The following is a 19169-nucleotide window of genomic DNA, read 5'->3' as shown; positions in this document are numbered from 1 at the left end:
ATGTGGCCATCGATGTGAAATGAGTTTGACATCCCAGCGCTAAACAATCACTAATCTCTCAGATTAACATCTGGAGAATATCTCCCTTCTAAGTCGGAGCAGAAGTTAGTCAGTTGCTGTGTCATTCTCGTGTAACCAGCGACACAATAACAAAAACAGTAACTGCGATAATGAGTCCGTGTACATCAATGGATCCTAAATGCTTAAATGCATTTAAAATGGCACAAAATACAAAAGAAATGCTCTCACTAACAACATGCACATTGATTATTATGTTTTGCAATAAAGTAAAACGTGATGCAAAAAAAGTTTTACTTATAAATTTTTTTGTCCAAACACAAAGAGACAAAATTCCCGAGAAGCTTCATTGTTTGGTCATTTCACCTGCATCAACACAACGCCAGAAACGCTGACTCTCACCTCGAGGTGGTTTTCTAAATGATTGCCTACTAGGATATTCTGCAGTAACAGAAGTCGTAAAGTCCAGGAATTACATTAAACACTTGGCTTTCCATCAATCTGATTCCACGAGTCAGTCTTTCGCTCTTGCACCGATGGACGGTAGTTTGTCCGTTTCACAGATTGCAACAGCAGCGAGAGGGCTGAACAGCATCAGATCACGGGAGGAGACAGCTGAATGACAATGAAGACAACAAGACAGGAAGTGCTGGCACTAGCTAGTTAGAAAATAAAAGTATTGCCTACTTGTGAATCTGCGTGGAAGGGGACTGCTTTATCACATGGATGAAAGCACTGCAAGTTACAAAGACAAAAGCATTCAGTAGTACAAGGGGGGATACAACAGAAGTAAAGCCTTCAAGGAGGAGACTGAACTTGTGATCACAACAAAACTTTGAAATTAAATTATCCTAAAACTGCTACAGGAAACAGGTGTTTGTGACTTATAGAAAAAGATCAGGAGCCATGCTGGAGCAAACGTGTCCCTTCATCTTCCCAGTGGCTCGGGCCCTGCTGGTTTTCATTTTGCCAGAGCTCTGCATGCACAAGTATGACATTTAAGTAAAAGTCACTCAAGTATTAAAAATGGATGTGCCCATGTTTGGCTCTCATTAAAGACAGAGGTCTGTGTTACGACAGATATATCAGTATTCATGTCCACGGCCCTCCATATGTCAGGGGAAGGACGGCTTGCGTTGAAGAAACAAGTGTTCTGTTTGCAGAGCCGTGGACAAACGGCAAATCATATCAAAAGTATGAAACGCCGGGACGAGACGCTGATGCGAGGATGGCACTCCCGCTCGCCTCCCTCTCTCTCTGCCTTTGTGACTTTAGCCAAAGTCGTCTCCTAATCAACTTTCAAATCGTCAATGTGAAGGTTATAGTAGCACCTTTCCACAGAGGTGCAGATAAACCTGCCTCCATCAACATTCCTGTCAGTGGCTGCAGGTCAGGCTGATACGATATCCATGGCCTTATTCCAAGCCTGCTTTACCGCTGCTGCCACCGTCACGTCAATTTCAGCCCAGGAGGAAGTCGAATGCCCTCTAAGAGTGCCTATTCAACAGCAGGAGAGATGCTTTTTAATTGCCTGCTACGGCGCGGGACAGGAAGACAGTGTGCAATCACGCCTGCAGGTCTTTGAAGAATTGAGGGCGGTGATAAAACTGTTTTAAAGTCCTGTAACTTTAGCACAGCGTGAAGGCGTTTGTTTGCACCCATTCTTGTTAATAACGCATGAAGAGTGCTGAATGCGCCTGTCAGTAAAGACTGCAGTCTGCCCTCAGCTCATTTTGTTTTACTCGGCTTTCCAAGAAAAGACAACTGCCGGCTGTCACATGTCAACATCTGTCTCCTCACGCCCATAATCCCTCACAACTTAGGGTTGGGGGTTTTTGGACTTGGTTTGGATTAAGTTGTCGCCTCTACAAAGAAACAAAACTGCTCAGCCCACACATTTCCATACAGACTATAAATAGTCCCTGATAGACTGGCTGGGATTATGTTTCATTTACATTTTTAATTTTAGAAAACAACCCTCTAAATTCTGTATAAACACCGACTGACATACAGAACCAAAAAATAAAGACATATCTCAATTTTTCCCTCATTATCAGATTATCTGCTGATTATTTTCATCTATTACGGCCCAAAAAAAAAATCAACTCAAATTTAATTTATAATCATATAAAATGACAAGAGACAAACACACTGTTCAGCACACCATGTGTGTACCTCAGTGACGAGTGTTTCCTAACAGTTATATCAGTCCTCAGGTGTTTGCATGAATTAGAATTAGAAAGCCTTGACCTGCAACCAGGGTGTGATCAGTGTGTACGTATGTCTACGATCAAAGTGCTGTATGTGTTTGTTTGAATGAGATTTTGACTTTTAAGCTGGGTTTAGACTCCATTACATTGAGTTCATGTTTCATTTCCCACAACAGTTTTCTCCCTTCTGTTATGCTGACTGGTTAGAGCAAAGAGATGTCTGCTATCGGAGTCAGGGGTTAAGTTTTTGTTTTTTCTACCACTCAGTCCAGCCTGCTGTGTCTAGTTTACTTTTTTCAGGAAACTGGGAACGCGCATTTGTGTCTTCACGTATTGATTATTGTAACTAGGGCTGGGTATCGTCACTGATTTCTAGAATCGATTCGATTCACAAGGTCCCGAATCGATCGGTTTTATTACAGACACAGCGTTTTGAATTTTGCATAATTTTAAAAAATTAGGTTTTCTTTTCGGAAATAAGTAAAAGGAAAAAACAGCGGAGGGAGGGAGGGGGAGAGAGAGAGAGAGCTGTGCATGAAGTGTGATTTTATCGTGGTGGAAGTTCGGTCAATAATGTTTGGAGAGAGTTAAAACTAACAGCTTTAGAATCGGCGCAAAAAGGGCGTGAACACAAAGCTCGACCCGCCGACGCATCAGAATCAGCGAGCTGTCGGCTTTCAGCCCCGACCGTGTCCGTGCCGTTGGGTGAGAAAGGCGACATCTCACTGATTCTGATGCGTCGGCGGGTCGAGCTTTGTGTTTACGTCTTTGTGAAGAATCTGTGTTCCTGTTTGGTGGTTTTCGAAATTTTGTGAGGTTTAACCTGAGATTCTGGCGTTTCTGGCAAAATAAATTTATATTAAAAAATCGATTCAGGATTTTAATGAATCGATATCACGTTATCCAAGCCAGAATCGATTTTAATCGATAAATCGATTATCAAAACCCACCCCTTGTAACGCTTTAAAATCAGGGGTGGGCAATTCCAGGCCCCGAGGGCCGGTGTCCTGCAGGTTTTAGATCTCACCCTGGGTCAACACACCTGAATCACATGATTAGTTTGTTACCAGGCCTCTGGAGAACTGCAGGAGCTAATTTAGCCATTTAAATCAACTGTGTTGGTTCAAGGACACATCTAAAACCTGCAGGGACACCGGCCCTCAAGGCCTGGAGTTGCCCACCCCTGCTTTAAATGGACTGGCACCTTCATACCTCTCCGACCTCTTACACCTTTATGTTCCATGCCGTGCTCTACGATCTCAGGACTCTGGCCAGAGCCAGAAAAAAGACAGCTGGAGAGCTTTTTCTTTTCGTGTCCCGTTCTTGTGGAACAACCTCCCTCAAGATATTAGGCAGGCATGCTCTGTGGAGGTTTTTAAAACTAAGGTGAAGACACATTTCGTAATTCTTTGCCTTTTAGTTTTTAAATTCTTACTGTTTTTGACTTGTATTGTGTTTTACTTGTACTGCTATTTATCCCTTTTATTTATTCATCTTTTTAGTTTCAGATAGCTGTATAGCACTTTGTTTGAAAGTGCTTTATAAATAGTTATTACTACAACTCGACGCAGCAGCGCAGTGTCCCTGCAGCTGCAAAGAGCCAAACATTCAGAAGGTTTTATATTTATGATACCGATTTGGTGATTTAAGAATACGATATTATTATAGAATGTAATATTTCAGACACATTAAAGTTAAAGACATTTCTCCAACTTTTGTTGTGTGCAGATTTTTATTTGGTTTTTGTCCGTGGGGAAGTTGCAGGTTGCCTTTTGGTGGCCTAACGATGCAACACTCACAGCTCAGTTTAGTTTAAACTTTCATCTATCAGCTGTTATAAATGCAGACATCAACAGATTAGCAAACAGGGAATATAGGCTGATAAATAAAGCCTGCGCTGCACTTTTTCAGTGAACCCCACCTGACTCCATTAGCATCAGTTTTTCAGTGTGTTAAATGTAAAGTTTTACCTTCATTCTGAAAAATTATCTGAACCACACGCTGGGTTGGAGTTTGGATTTTTTATATTTGTATATTTTTCCAGCACCTTTGAGTGACTTCATGAGTGAACATGAGATTCTAATGAAAAACATTTTTCTATATGCACACTGTTAAAAACAAAGTGCAACCAAATTAACGTTTAAACATCGAGGCCCACTCCACAAATGCCACAATCCAACTATATTTTTCTATAAGCAAATTTGAGCATGAGTATAACAGGACATATCATCCGTTCAATAAAACGCACCAATTTAATGTCTTTGATGTGGAGGAACAGAAGCAAGCGTCAGTACTCTGGATGTTTAAAGCTGATAATTCATTGGAGAAACTGGAGGAGTCGATGCTTTTTTCAGGTTTGTTGCTTTGTTGTCTGTTAGTCTTGTGATGGACAAGCTATCAGCCAATGTGCACACCTTGGATGTGTGCTTGGACGCTTTCTCATGTCTTTGTGACCCAGAGGAGTCGCTCCCTACTGGCCATTAAACAGAATGCAGGGTTAAAGCCCTTTAAGATGTCTACAAGAAACAATGTTTGAATTTTTATTGACCCAAATATTAAAAAGTCAGTGCCTGCTTATTAAAACTGCATGACTGCAACAGATGAGAAGTGGATGAAGTGGACAGGAAGGTGGTGAGCAGGTAGAAGCTGAGCGGGTCGGCGTAATCGGGACAGAGAAAAGGGCTCCGTCTCTTTCCTCGACCAGCACGTGTTGGGCTAATTCGTTTCTGATTAGAGTGACTGGGCTGCTTCTCACCACATGAGGGAGAGAGACGAGGAGAGAAAACTCATTTCCTTATTACCAGTCGATAGCTGCCCGTGTTTCACCTGCATGGAGTCGTTTCGTGGTGGGAAAGGTCGTCAGCCAGCCTCGTTTTTTTTTTCTTCTTTTAAGCACATTAACCAAGCAGAACAGGCGAGTGAGTGACGAGCAGACTGTACGGAGCGCACTGCAGCTTTAACAGCATGAGCTGCATGACAGCATGCATGAGTCCGTTCACACGTGTGGGTGTGAACATGAGCCGAGCGGATGTGTTACACTGAGCGTGTGCCAAGTGCTCCACCTGCTGCCGAAACGCTGAAGGACAGAGCGTGTCAGCGCAACGATGTTGTCGGAGCTTCGACCTTTTGCTGTTCCTTTACTCCTGCAACAACAGGGATGCTGCAGACTGTGGAGGCACCCGCGCCGAGTGAAGAAGAGCTGGCTGGATTAATGCAAGCGGACAAGAGGAGCAAGGAGACGAGGAGACGAGAGCTCCGATATGAGCCTCGAGGCTTTGTCTGTCTCCGGTTGAAGGTGATTCTGCCTTTAATTCAACAGCAAAACTTCACAGAGAACTCATTAGCCCCCAAATCATTCAGGAATTTGCCACAAGTGCAGGTTACCCTCACTCACCTACTCACCCACCCACAAGCAAGGCAGAGAGATTAACAACCTTGATAGGGTCTCAAACAGGTAATTAAAACCAGAGGCAGTTTTTCCATTTATAATTACATCCAATTAAACTGCCAGCAGTCTTCCTTTTGTAAATGTGAGCACCGGACATTAAAAAAAATATCTCTCCCGAATTATCCCACACAACCCTCACTACTCCTCCATATAAATGTTACGCGTGGCTAATGATGGCGACGTCGAAAGTTAATTGAATAATGGCTGAATAATGGGCAGAGAGAGGAGGTGAAGAAGGAGCTGGAGGCGAGAAGATTATTACCTTTGTTGAAGAACATGGAGGCCATCTGACCCATCTCAACCCGCTCCATGATGTCAAAATGATCGGCCTGCCCTGATCTCTCTGTGAAGACAGGAAGCAGACGACGGGAGTAAAGACACCTCGTGCAAGGAGTCAGATAAGCCCAGACTGAGATATCTATCTATCTATCAAAAAAAAGTGTCTTTATACTTGCTACAAATTTACTACATTTATTTAAAGAATTCACATTAAAGCATTTTAACAAATGTAACTTTTTCTCAGGAAATGCCAGAAATGATGATAATTATACTCAGAGGCTGTTCCACCTTGTTTCATTTGCCAAATTGTGAAAATCTGAAAAATATTTAATATAAAATCGCATAAAACTGACAATTTTTGTTTGATAAATGACAAAGTCTAAAATTCATGTCGTTAGCCAGTCATTGGAGCACTTGCTGTGTCTCTAATGTTTGATGTGAATATTAACTTGTCTGTAGCTGCACTGCTGTCATGTGACTTGCTGATTGGATAACTACATGAGTAAGAGGAGCCTGAGCCGGCACACCTCGACTTCAGAGCCTGGATCCGGAGCACGATGAATTTGTGATATATTAAGTCTATACATGTCTCACAGTTCTTCATTTCTGAATTTTATGTGCATTTGTGAACACTTCCTGCAAAATGAGCAATTTTGGAAAATTGCTTAAAGGTAAACTGTGCTAAGCAAGCCATGCACATACATCTGTAACGTGTAATAAAGCCCTCGGCGAGCGTATTTGTAGAGGTGAAACCTTACAATGAGAGAGAAACCTGAACTAAGTGCGTGGTCTTGATGTAAGACTACATCTTCTTTCCTATTTTTCTAAAGAGAGCGACACTCACGAACAGACAAGATGGGCCTCGTCTCCGGCTCCGATCGACCCCGGCACGTGACCTCGTCGTCGTCTGAATACTCGGACGTGGAGTCGCTGTTCTCGACCTGCTGAGGACGACAGGAGGAAAGCGTGACTTCCTGTTTTCCTCATTTCTAAACACAAACAATCAGCAAACAGCTGCAGCAGAGGAAGGTAACATCTGGAAACTACAAGCAGCAGCTGGGAAACCCCGTGGAGGACGGAGGCAATCGCGTGCCCACAGAGTCTCTGCAGATTAGCGTCAATTAGGTGTCAATGATGAGGTGAGTGACATAGGGACAAAGATCGGACGAGGAGTGACAAACAGCAGCTACATGGCCCGCCTTACAGCGCCAATCACAACTTAACTAAGAGTTCAACAAACACCAGACTGCAGGATGTGAACCCGCCTTTTAAAAGATGGTAAATTAGTTTCTTGGACTCCAACCTTGATTTTAGCCTCACCTCACAGGTTTTAGGCTGTTTTCACACCGACACACTTTGTTTGCTCAGGTTCAAATCAGGGATTTTTGTAAAGTCGTTTTTCCTGTGGTTTAATTTGTTTTCATACAAAAAAAATAAAAATCTCCAAGTAAGCCAAAATCTTCGGTACAAACCATCTGAGAACATTTAACGTGGCTATTGGTCAGATGTGTCAGAGGCAACAAGAGTAAATACAGGAAGGAGGACAGAAACCACCTCTTCTTCCACAGTCTGCACCCCAGTGTAATAACCGTGTTCACAGATTATAGCATCACTCGGACCACCTGACCCTCCTCCTGATGGCTCCCAGATCTTAAAATTAAAACAAAAGGAGGGTCACATGTTTTTCAGTAACCACCTCAAAGCTTTTAAACATCCCACTGCTTCATAGCAAACAACGACCTATTCACTCAAACTGCAATTCAGATAAATTAAAGACAACCACAAACATAAAATGTACATAAAACAAAAGCAGACTGGATAAAAGGCATCCGTGTAATGGATAAAAACAGGTGCAGTCACAGTGCTAACTGTGCTGATTTAAAACGATTAAACGGGATCCGTTTCTCTAACTTGAACAGCTTCTGCAGATTGTGTAGAAAAGAATCTGTTTCAATATTAACCTGATGATTTTCAATAGTCAGGCCAAACATTTATTATCCTTCCTGAAACTCTGAACACTATGACATGTTAATTCAGTTACAGTCCTCCTAAAACACCAGCAGAGGGCAGTCATGGCTCCCTCCAGGCAGGCCTGTACGCCTCCCATACTAAACCAGATCACTCCTGCTGGGAGGGCTCCTCTTTAATACCTCAGGTAATGAAAAGTAATTGATTGATAACAGCTGGTGGTGTCTGACAGTTTTCTTTGCCTTGAAAATGAATCCCTTTGAATTCTTAAATGTTCAGACAAAAAAATAAATGTAAAAGAAACCCTTTTGAGAGTTTCACAATTTAGCCTCCAGTGCACTGCCAGACTGCCAGAATCATTTTAAGCTTTGGTATTTAATGGCAGTTGGCGGGAGCACAGGTAGATTCAAGCAACAACATTTTTGTGTGTAGCACCACAAAAGAGCCGTGTCCTCAAAAACTGTACTTCAAACTCAGTCCTCCTCAAATACATAAAACACTTTAACCCACAAAGTCACAGTGACGACAGGTGCTGCGTACGCTTCGTCATATTTCCTCGTCTTAGCTTTCGGGAGACGTTCGTTTGTCCCGTTATCGCTGTCTCTCTCCGCCTTTCTTTTCGTCACTGTTAAATATTTTTTGGAGAGTTTGTTTACTGCACTTTATCTCCTGCTCTGTGCTGTGTGTGTGCACGTGCTCAGTGCAAAAAACCCTGCCACCTACTGTAGCGGATGTGCAATCACACTCTATTCTAGTACAGCAAAGAAAGCATGCTCCCCGGGGTCACACGCTCCCCCTCTGGCATCGCACCCCACTGTTTGAGAAAGGCTGCAATAAGGGATCTGTGCTGACTTAAAGCTGGGAACGTATGGACTTTACACCTGCTGTTATCATTAACCCTCAAAAACATATAATATAAAGAGGTTAAACATATCACAGCTTATATCCATCCACCAATTATTTTTAGTGAAATCATTTAACAATATGTTAACTGGCACTCATTCTCTCTCCTTCCAAACTGGCTGACAAAGGTCAAACGTATGTCCTGTGTTCAGTGTTAGAGTTTAAATACAGTGCACAAGACAGCTGAAGGATGGAAGCAAGAGTGAAAGGAGAGGTTTACAAGACAGTAGTGCGACCGGCTGTGATGTATGGTGTGGAGATGGTGGCACTGGGAGGAAGACGGGACACCGAGCTGAAGATGTTCACGTTCATTGGACTCAGCAGGATGGACAGGATTAGAAATGAGTCCATCAGAGGGACAGCTCAGAGTCAGAGAGGCTGAGAGGATTTGGACATGTGCAGAGGAGGAGGGTGGACATACTGGACGAAGGATGCTGAGGATGGAGCTACCAGGCAGGAGGAGAAGAGGAAGACCACAGAGAAGATTCATGGATGCAGTAAAGGAGAAGATGCAGAGGGTTGGTGTGACAGAGGAGGATGTGCGACCCCTGAGGGACTGAAAAATGAAGCTGATGCTAAAGTACAGTTTATATAAGCTTTCTGGAGTGTTTTTGAAGACAAAGATCTCCCTTGCTGAGTGCTCGGGTGGATGAACTTCATCAGTATTTAATTAGCGTGTTGCTTGGCACTAATTAGCAGGTGTCTGTTTGTGTCGGACATCCATAAGAACTGTTAGAGCGCCACCTCTCATTCAGATACGGTAACTTTCAAAAAACCAACATGGTGGCGTCCAAATCAGTGGCGCTGAGTCAGTGGGTGACACTTACATATGTGATGTCAAATCATGACAAACATGCACCGGTGCAAACTAAAGAGCAGGTAATGGTGACTGACTGCTCTCTGGTTTTTGCTAAATAAACTCATTTTGAACCTGATGGGGTTTTTTGTGTTTTTGTTTTAAAAAGCGTATATTGTTGTTAAGAGGCTTCACTCATGCAGAGGGAAATAAAGTGTTGAGCAGCTCTCCCGTTTCCATTAGATGGAGGGAAAATGCTGAGCAGCACAGCAGCCATGAATCACGGCTGAGTGTTTGAGGCTCAGTTCGAGCCGAGCTATTGTCCTCGGGCTCATAACTCCTCGACTGGAAACCCACAGGCATTAAGCAAGATGACTTCTGTACCCAGGGAGAAACAAAAAAGCAAAGGCCGAGCCATTTGGAGTACACCAAGATTTTTTTTCTAAGGCAAAGTAAAAATGATTTAAGACTCTGTTGTTTCCTCTGGTAATCAGTATCGTTCTACACCGACGGCTTCATCCAAATTGGGTTTCTTATAGACGAGTGGCAAGAGGCGCATTTCACTTCTGCTAGGATTGGGCAATAAAACAACAACAGCCCCCTAAATAAAAAAAATACAGCTTCCCTTTTAAAAGAGAGAACTTTCAGGCTTTAAGCTTTAAATATTCTACAGTCAAGTGATTTTTACTGGGAGTGAAATGAAGACAGTCACCGGATCTATAAAGAAGGTCCAAATGTCCGTGTGGTGATAAACTCAAATAAGGAAGACGTCAGTCGTGTTTAAAGGTTACAAACCTCTATAGTCAGACTGCCGTTCTCATTCTCGAGTCAAATGACTGCACAGTACAGTGGACACTTTAATCTTCATAGCAGCGCTATAAGATGTGGTGAAGCTGTTTTCTCTGCATTTGGCATCACAGTTACAAATGTCACCTGTGTCTGCTCGAGTGGAGCCAAATCCTCAATCTAAAGAGAAGAGTAGGGTTCCTGCATCATGTCAAAAGTCTAAACGGATGCAAATACCCAGAAAAACAGAAAACAGCACAGATTTCTGTCAAGGTGACAAAGCCTGAAGCTACAGTTACACTAAAGGAAAGAGTGGTTGTAGTCGTTGCTACGACCACAATCACTGCAACCGCAATGATCTTGCAGTCTCGTTTCTTTTAAATGGGAGCAGAACACAACAATAACACAAAGCTGGTCTGCTGTCAGTATGAATCGTAATTACATGCAGCCTTTCTGTAAAAATATGCAATAAATGTAACAGGGGGAAAAGAAAAATCAGTGAAAAACGCAAATCTGTTGCCATAATCGTCTCCGAGGCTACGTCCGCATGCACACGGGTATTTTTGAAAACGCAGATTCTTCTATGCATTCGGGATTTTCATCCGCACATAAACAGCGTTTTGGGTCAATGAAATGGAGATTTTCAAAAATTCAGTTTTGGCGTTTAGATGCGGACGAGAAAAACTGAGATTCATGCAACGTCTTATTCTTCTTCTAAATTTGATTAGCAGACTCGCGCAACGTCAAAGGCGTGTGCCGTTTTTGACACCGTGTGTGCCGTACACACAGCTACTGTCCTTCCATTTAAAAAGACGCAGGCATCAGGGTGAACTTCTACATTCAACACTCACAACCCAAATCCCAACGTCAGTTTTGAATAAATTTACTTTTTTTAATTAAATTGATGCATGCTGTTTGCATTTTGCTCATTCCTAAGTTGTGAGTCTGCACAACAGCCAAAATACTGTCTTTAGTTATTAACATCTGAAATGATGAACGCACTTGAAAAATAACACAAAATTAGCTGCCTGACCAGAAAAACTAAAACCTTTCAGCAGTACTTCAGGTTTAGTGGTGGCACAAACCCTCTTTACCCTTTTCCTCCCAGGCTTCTAGACTTCTGATTGGCCAACATTTAGTTTTTAGTGTTTACATGCGGACAGAGATATTTTTCCAAAACTGCACGTGTGGACGGGATTTAAAAAAAAAACAAAAACGGAAAATCTCAGTTTTCAAAAATACCCGTGCAAGTGTGGACGTAGCGTGACTGCACTCAGAGTCGCTGTAGTACGGTGATCACACTGAAAAATGGCACAAACGCTCGCCAACCTTGCAATTATATGAGAACAACTAGAATAAAACAGCTGGTAGTCAGCTCAGTCCACTGAAATTGAAAGCGGTCGCTGAAGGTTTAAGGTATTTCTCAACTCAAACTCAGGCGGACAAACTGCAAAAAAATTCAACGTAATCACTGAGCAACCACCAATTTTTCCTAGTCGCTAGGCAGTTCCCTCCTGATTTTACTCGATATGACTGAGACATTACTGGCTTTACATTATGCAGACCAAATGTGCAAGGAAGCGAATGCCTCCTCTGACTGCTGTTTTGTCTCTGGTGTCTTTCACTCTCAGTGTTTACTGTAAACATTTTACAACTTTATCGCTGTTCAAGTTCTGCTGCGTCAACGTGTCAGAATGAGACCTTAAGCAGACCTAAGAGCTCGAAACATCCCTGCACTGCTTTTAAACACTAAACATTACTTTCACCTTGCTGCAGGGTCGCAGCTCTGTTTGGCTAAGTGTCTTATTAAACTCCCCCTGACAGGGAGGAACATTTACTTCTTTAATATTTGGTTTGTCTGACACACATCCTCACAGCAAAGGGAGAGCGATCTGTCCAGCCCACATCTTATTAAAAAGGATATTTACATATAGAGTAAGAGCCTGCTCCTTCCGACACTTTATCATCTCACCTCTTCCTGCTCTCTCCTCTTCCAGCGCAGCTGAGCGTTGGCCGCTGCCATCGCCTCGATCACGAACGTGGTGGTCATGTAGCTGTAGAGGAGATGATAATCGAGTTAACAGGTCATATTTTTAATGACAGAGGAAAAAAAAAAAGTCTGATCCATTATCAAATGGTGCTTTCACCAGCAGAAACCTTCATTTATTACGCCGCCGCAGGCTGGCGAAGAAAGGAAAGCACCAAGTTTCTGTGTATAACAAATGAGGGATTTATGAAAGCTTCAGATTAGAATAAGTTTAATGAAAATGGGTTTATAAAAAGGTTCATATTGTTAGGAAAAGCCTACACTGGGCCTTCCCTATAAACTTTCCATATTCGCAATGACAGATTGCAGAGTTTGGATGTAACATTCTCATATTTATGCTGGTTTGAGTGTAATCCCAACTCTGAAAAACTGATCCAGTATCAGTAACATTTCGTTGCTTGCAGGTATACACCAGCTACTAACATGAAGTGGAAGAAGCAAAGTTTTATACGCATTTATTTATTTGATCCTTATTTGCCCGGTGCGCTCCCTATAATTAAAATCTCTTTTTCAAAGCACACTGCCAAGAAAGCAAAAGGTTGCGAAAGCTATAAAATGAAGAGGCGCGATCAAGAAAATCAAAGCAAACAATTACAAAAAACCCCAAAACAAAGTCCAGCTCAGGAATAACGCGCTTGGAAACGGAGCTCTTCCAGGGAGATGAATGAACAGCTTTAGTGTGTTCTGCAGATTGCTCCATGACCAGGGTGCAGAGTGAGTTTGTTCTACCAAACAGTCACCAGAGAAATATATATACAACATGTAGAACATGAAATATTCTATACTGGGAGTAAAAAATGTTCACAACAAAACAAACCAAGACAAAAATAAAGCGATTCCCTCTAAAACATACTTCGGTGTCTCTGTGTATGAAACTGATGTCATCACCGTGATTATTTCGTTTTATTTCTCCACTCGCTCCTCTCATGTGTGAGTAGGATCGCTCAGCAAAGACTTCCTGTCACTCATTTATTAATAAATCCCAATTCAGTTAAGTTATCCTGAATTATTGCATTTCTGTTATTTATTATTATTAGTTGGGTAACCAAACCCTGATCCGACCTTGCATTATAAAGAATTACTTCCAGTGTATTCCTCACTTCCTAATTCCAGCTAACCGGAGGCTAGTTGGCACCAGAAGCTACACATCCAGGTCCAGCGTGCTGAACTATGAAAGCTCCATCCTTTCTCAAATAAACTTCAGATCCCTGAGTTACCACCAACAACCACTGAAGCAATCTGTGCTCCACGCCACGACACTTTTGTTAATTAAATTGTCTTTATATATTTCTTAAATCAGATATTTTTCTACATAATAATCTGATTTTAGGGGTAAAATTTGGCAAGAAACACTCAGAACTACAAAAGAAATGTTCATTTGAAAACTCGACATAACTGACCCTGCACATAGTGTGCCAATAAAGCCTGAATAATTTCAGCGCCTGAGCATGTCTTTAATAAACATTGCTGCTTCTCGCTGTGGGTTCACTGATAGGGACCAAAGGAAGTCCAGTGTCATGAAGTCATTTGAATGAGCACTTCTCATATTTCAGCTACAAGCCTCTCTCTCTTAAACTTAAATACCAACACGCATCTGAGATGTTTAGGCTACATCTGTAAATGGAAGATATATTTAAAAAACGAAAACAGGGCTGCACAATTTCACTTGATTACAATTTTGGCTTGTCTCAGTTAAATCAAGATAACTGACTGAAGGTGAGTGCTATCAATCTGTCTTTAAATCTCCACCTGGTGATGTGCCTGCATGTGCCAATCACAGCTCCTCCCTGCACCGTGCAGTTTTATGTTTCCAGTAAACAGTCTGAACCTGTAACGCTACATTAAAAGACGATACAAACACCAGACAAGAAACAAATCGAGAGCTCGTTCCTGGAAGCAGCTCAATCCTTCAGATTCAGGGCCAGCGATGTTAACCACGAACAAATCACACCCGGCATAATCATGCAGTCCTAACAGAAAGTAACCTGGACACAATAGAGTTTTTAAAATGTGCCGTGTTATTAGTGAAAGAGGAAGTAAAAGAAGGCCTACTGGGTGGCAAATATCAACCAAAGAAAGAAACCCACGTTTACCTGTGAATCCCAGACAGGAAAAAAAAGGCAGAGGTGGAAGTCAATGACTATTATTATTTAACTAAGTTTGGATCAGAGCAACACTCACCTCATAAATCCTAAAAAGGTGATGAGGGCCAAGCTGACCACCCACCCAGCTTGAGCGAAGGCTTTGGGCATCGTCAGAGCTCCGGTCCCCACAATCAGGTTGAACATGTACACCAGCCCCACCTGGAGAGGAAACCACGGGAGGTAAAGACATGCACAGGCGTGCTCCTGATAAATATTAACATTTATCACCGCACAAGCTTTTCATTTCACCTCTGCTGACCCCATCTCTCCACAGACATCCAATATTTTTTACTATTGTATAATAATATTAGAAAATATTATTAGAAACTATTAATGATTTACTAAAAGCCTTTTTCCTCAAGTGCAAATCCTCAGGCACCACAGTATCAGGTGCTCCTTGGCACCCGGGCTGATACAGATCAAGCTACTTGGGTGGAAGAATGGGCCAGTGCCAAGGGAGACAGTAGGGCTTAATTGGGCAGCACTTACACTATCGGATAGCTGAGTGCTTTAATCATTCAAGGCTTTTACTTCCTGGAAAAAGAAAAAAAAACCAAAAACAGAAAATCATCTGACCAGCAGAGCTGACTCTTTGTGGCAAAGTCATGCTGAAGTAAGCAAAGTCAGGGTATGTACTGAGCTGTCGAACTGAGTAAAGACGCCTGACGTGACAAAAAGAAGAAAAGAGGACGTAGAAGGATCTTTTAAGCTTCCTCTTTATTTATCATTGCACTTTCACACACAAAACTTATTTTTACAAGCAGACTTGATCAGCTATTTTCACTAAAAGTCATCTCAAGACCCTTCGTTTGTAAGAAAATTAGAGAGAGAACCAAAAAAATGAAATGATCCCCTGCGAGCAGCACTTGGTGACTGTGGAGAGGAAGAACTCTATTTTAATATCAAGAGACAGCCAGTAGAAGCAGGATCAACCAAAGGGGGGAGAAAAACGTTGCATACAGTGAACATGAACAACAACTAGTAAATATAACTACAAGCCTGCAGTCTGAGAGTGAAGCTAGTACTCTCACTGTGGTATTTTCAATCAACTGAAGACTTTTCAGAGAGCTTTTAGGAAAGCCTGATAATAAGGAAGCACAACAGTCGATCCTAAAAGTAACATGGATACATTTCTGAGGCAACTTGACACAGACGTGTCCTAACTTTATGAAGTATTTAACGTGGTTGTTCAGCTCACAGGGTTCCGGGTTTCTGAATGTCAGGGGTTCAATCTCAGGCCCCGTGACAAGGCTTTTAACCCTCTCTGCTTCGAAGAGCTTTGTTCAAACAAGTTCCAAGGTTGGCGATAAAGCAACAATACTGCAACTACAGCATTTTCAAAGAGGCCAGTCAGGTGGTTAAGCATGTGCCTGACCTTAAAAGGAGCTCTGACAAAGACGACAGCTGCGGCTTTTTAATCGGGATTTTAACCTCAGCAGTTTCAATCTGCTATTTTTTTTGCCACTTGTTTTGCACATATTCAACTCTGTATATTTTATAATTATTATTATTATTATTATTATTATTTTATTATTTTTTTTTACTATTTAATTTGTAAAAATGTGTGTATACACACACACACACACACACACACACACACACACACACGTAGGAAAATATTTAGTATACACATCCAGAAATGCATACACTATTATATATTGTACATATATTTATTAGTTTCAGGTTGGCCATTCTTGTATTTTGCTCGTTTGTGTTGTTGTGTTTGCACATCTCTGTTGCTTGTGGGGCTCGCACACAAGAATTTCACTCGCATGTGCTGTGCCAGTGTGCCTGCACATGTGATGTGACAATAAAAGTGATTTGATTTGATTTGATTTAAAGCTAATTCTTCTAAAATTTGAAAGATCATTGCTTTCCAGTCTTTGGTTCCTACAGTGACACCATCACACACTAATGTCCTCTAATTTTCTATCCAGGTCAAGTAAATCATTCCCTGGCCGTCACATAGCTGCTGTGTTACTCTTTCTTTGAAAACACTTTTAATTAAATTAAACTATCAGCACTGATTTTGTGTTTAGGTGTCCTCACAACCAGCACCATCTCTTAGCTCCTTTAGTGACTAAATGCATCAGCTGCTTTGGGACAGAAGTGACGAGAGCACAGCCACGCTTGGAAGTCAAACAATTTCCTTCGATTTTCCTCTTTTCATTGACAGGAAAGCTGTGACTAACACACCGTCCTTTGTTTCCTTTAAACTACAAATTACAACCAAAAGCAGGACAGTGTGGCAGCCTTTAGAGGTCATAATGTGCTGAACATTAAACGCCCTTTCATGTGTTCGTAACAGTGTGCTTTAGTAGGAGAGGCTGTTTTAAACCAGCAAGGGAGTGTTTTAAATATTCAAAGAGAGACTGGGAGATAACTCCTGCATGCTGGAAACTTACAAATGGAGAGTAGGGCTCTCCTGTGTCTGTAATCCCACCTGCCATGGTCGGTGACCCTGGTTCTCACCTCTCACCTGGACAGAAAGAAAAAGCAGTCAGGTAGCTTATGAAGCCTGTTGCGTTACTGCCATGATGATAACAATTATCTTTTCTTAAGTTTCAGGGGGAGTGTCATTCGAAGTGCTAAATCTTTTCTTACTTGCATGGAAACAAAAACCCGGTAACTTATCGTGTAATTTAGCATTTACCTTAACATTTCCATGAAGTACAAGCACAAAATCCAACCTGGGACATTAATTAACTTTTAGGAGCTGCTCTTTAATTCGGCAGAAATATGACGCGTTAAATCTGAAGGTTTGTGTTCAGTGTCACATGTCTTCTTCCAGCTGTCAGTGACAAAAACTGTATTGCCATAGTTCCTTTGAGCCATGGCCACAAATATGACCTACTAAACGTTAAGTATGTGTATCTTCGCTGGCCACTTTGCCTTCATTTAGTTGAGTTTATGTAATTTCAGAGAGCTGACATTTGCATGGCAACCGCTCATTCGGGAAGTATAACGTCAGACTAGCACATCTATCACGTTTGAATAACAGCATAAAATAATTACTAATAAAAATACATAAATTCATCAAGTTATTCTGCAGATATCGAGCTGCCACAGAGCTGTCATTACTGGAAATGAAAGTAAACACTGCTCACCTCCCTCCTCTCTGGTTTGTGTTGCTAACTTAGCTGCTAAGCTAGCAGGATGCTCGGGACCAAATCCTCACTCACTAGCCGAAAAAAGCTCACTTTTCCAGTTCAGCCAGCACGGACTGGTTCGCCTTTATGTGGCAGCCTGGAAGTCGGTGTAAAGCGGGAAATAAAAACACATTTCCACAAAGAAATACGTCTCTAACACGGCGCTAACTTCAGCAGTAAACTAACCGAACCAGCACCTCAGCTGGTTCGGTCAACCAGTCAAATAAAACTACCTCTGACGCAAGCACACATTTCCGTTACTGATTTTCAAAGTAAAGGCTTGTTTACCCTAGTTGCAAGGCAGCCCGTTGGCTGACCAAAGAAGCTTTTATTTTGAACATTTTGCCCCATCTTATAATCGTTAACTTGACGACCCTACTGTAAAATCACGGTTGAAATTTGACTCCATGTTTTAGAGTTTAATACCACATATTAATTATATTTATTTTTTATGGTAACCTTTAGCTTATTCTGCCTCGCGTTTTACAAAAACATTTGATAAATTTGTCTATTTGAATTAGCCACAATTTATTACCCGCCTTTTCGGACTGTCAGGGTTATCAATATGAGCGACCCTTCTAGCGGCATGTACACGTGTACATGTCATATGACATATGGCATACCTGTCTGTGCCATAATAAAGCAGAGTCCCTGGGTCTTGGGCTCACACTGAAATCCCAGTGAATGAAATCCTTCTTTTATTGGCGTTTACAATTCTGGCATCAGACAAGTGAGATTTGGTGCAAAATTACCACGGATGCCAGCATGAACCAGCGCCCTTCTATAATAATCACATTTACTGGAGATGAGTTTATAAACGTGTCGCCTGACACAGTTGTTTTTACGTTATTTCAGTCCACAAACTGAGCTGAACCGGTACTTCCCTCTCAGGCATTTAAACACACCCTCAGCTGCAGAGGTGTTCAATGAAAAACGGTTGTAATCCTTCAGGTCCTCCTGTGTCTTAACAATCGAGCTGTGATTCTGATAAGTCTGTTAAACTACAGCCAGCTTCCCTTCCAGCAATATGATAGATTTTATTAATATTGTAGCTCAAGTCTATGGGCAGAAATCTGTGCCATCAGAAACTGAATTTGAATAAGTTCAATTTGAATTTGAATTGCTCCGATTGAATCTGAATTGTAACTTGAATAAATGCTTTTGAAAACTGAATTTGAATTAGTCTAATTTGAAATTGAATTTATGGTTTGAAAATGATCATCACTAAATTGAAATTGAATTTATATTTTGAAAATGAATTGATTTGCTTTGAAACTGCATTTTATCCTTTAAAAATTCAGCTCTCGAATAATTTCAGTTTCACTTCTCACCATTCAGTTTCCGTTCTACAATTCAATTTCAGTTCCAAAATTCAGTTTTTTGGAACTTACATCCGGTTCCGGTTCAAGCGCAGATTAATA

General features: G+C 41.6%; 1 protein-coding gene across 2 annotated transcripts in view; it reads right to left on the bottom strand.

Moving 5' to 3' along the window:
• tmem104 (transmembrane protein 104) overlaps positions 1 to 18004 on the bottom strand; it is a 70962-nt gene extending 52958 nt beyond the window's left edge. The window contains exons 1-6 of one of the 2 annotated variants that reach the window (XM_026163992.1): positions 17707 to 18004; positions 17005 to 17078; positions 14637 to 14758; positions 12381 to 12462; positions 6800 to 6899; positions 5939 to 6019 (exon numbers count right to left, since the gene is read on the bottom strand). In XM_026163992.1, the coding sequence (XP_026019777.1) occupies positions 5939 to 6019; positions 6800 to 6899; positions 12381 to 12462; positions 14637 to 14758; positions 17005 to 17049 (430 nt within the window). In that variant the 5' untranslated portion in view covers positions 17050 to 17078; positions 17707 to 18004. The remainder of the gene's footprint in view (positions 1 to 5938; positions 6020 to 6799; positions 6900 to 12380; positions 12463 to 14636; positions 14759 to 17004; positions 17079 to 17706) is intronic. The other variant, XM_026163993.1, reaches the window with a different exon arrangement.
• Between the last annotated feature and the right edge of the window lie 1165 nt (positions 18005 to 19169).

The sequence above is a fragment of the Astatotilapia calliptera genome, chromosome 4, assembly GCF_900246225.1.
Source record: "Astatotilapia calliptera chromosome 4, fAstCal1.2, whole genome shotgun sequence".
In the NCBI taxonomy this organism is placed as follows: Eukaryota; Metazoa; Chordata; class Actinopteri; order Cichliformes; family Cichlidae; genus Astatotilapia; species Astatotilapia calliptera.
The sequence above is the reverse complement of the archived record's forward strand: the minus strand, read 5'-3'. Positions and strand labels throughout refer to the sequence as shown.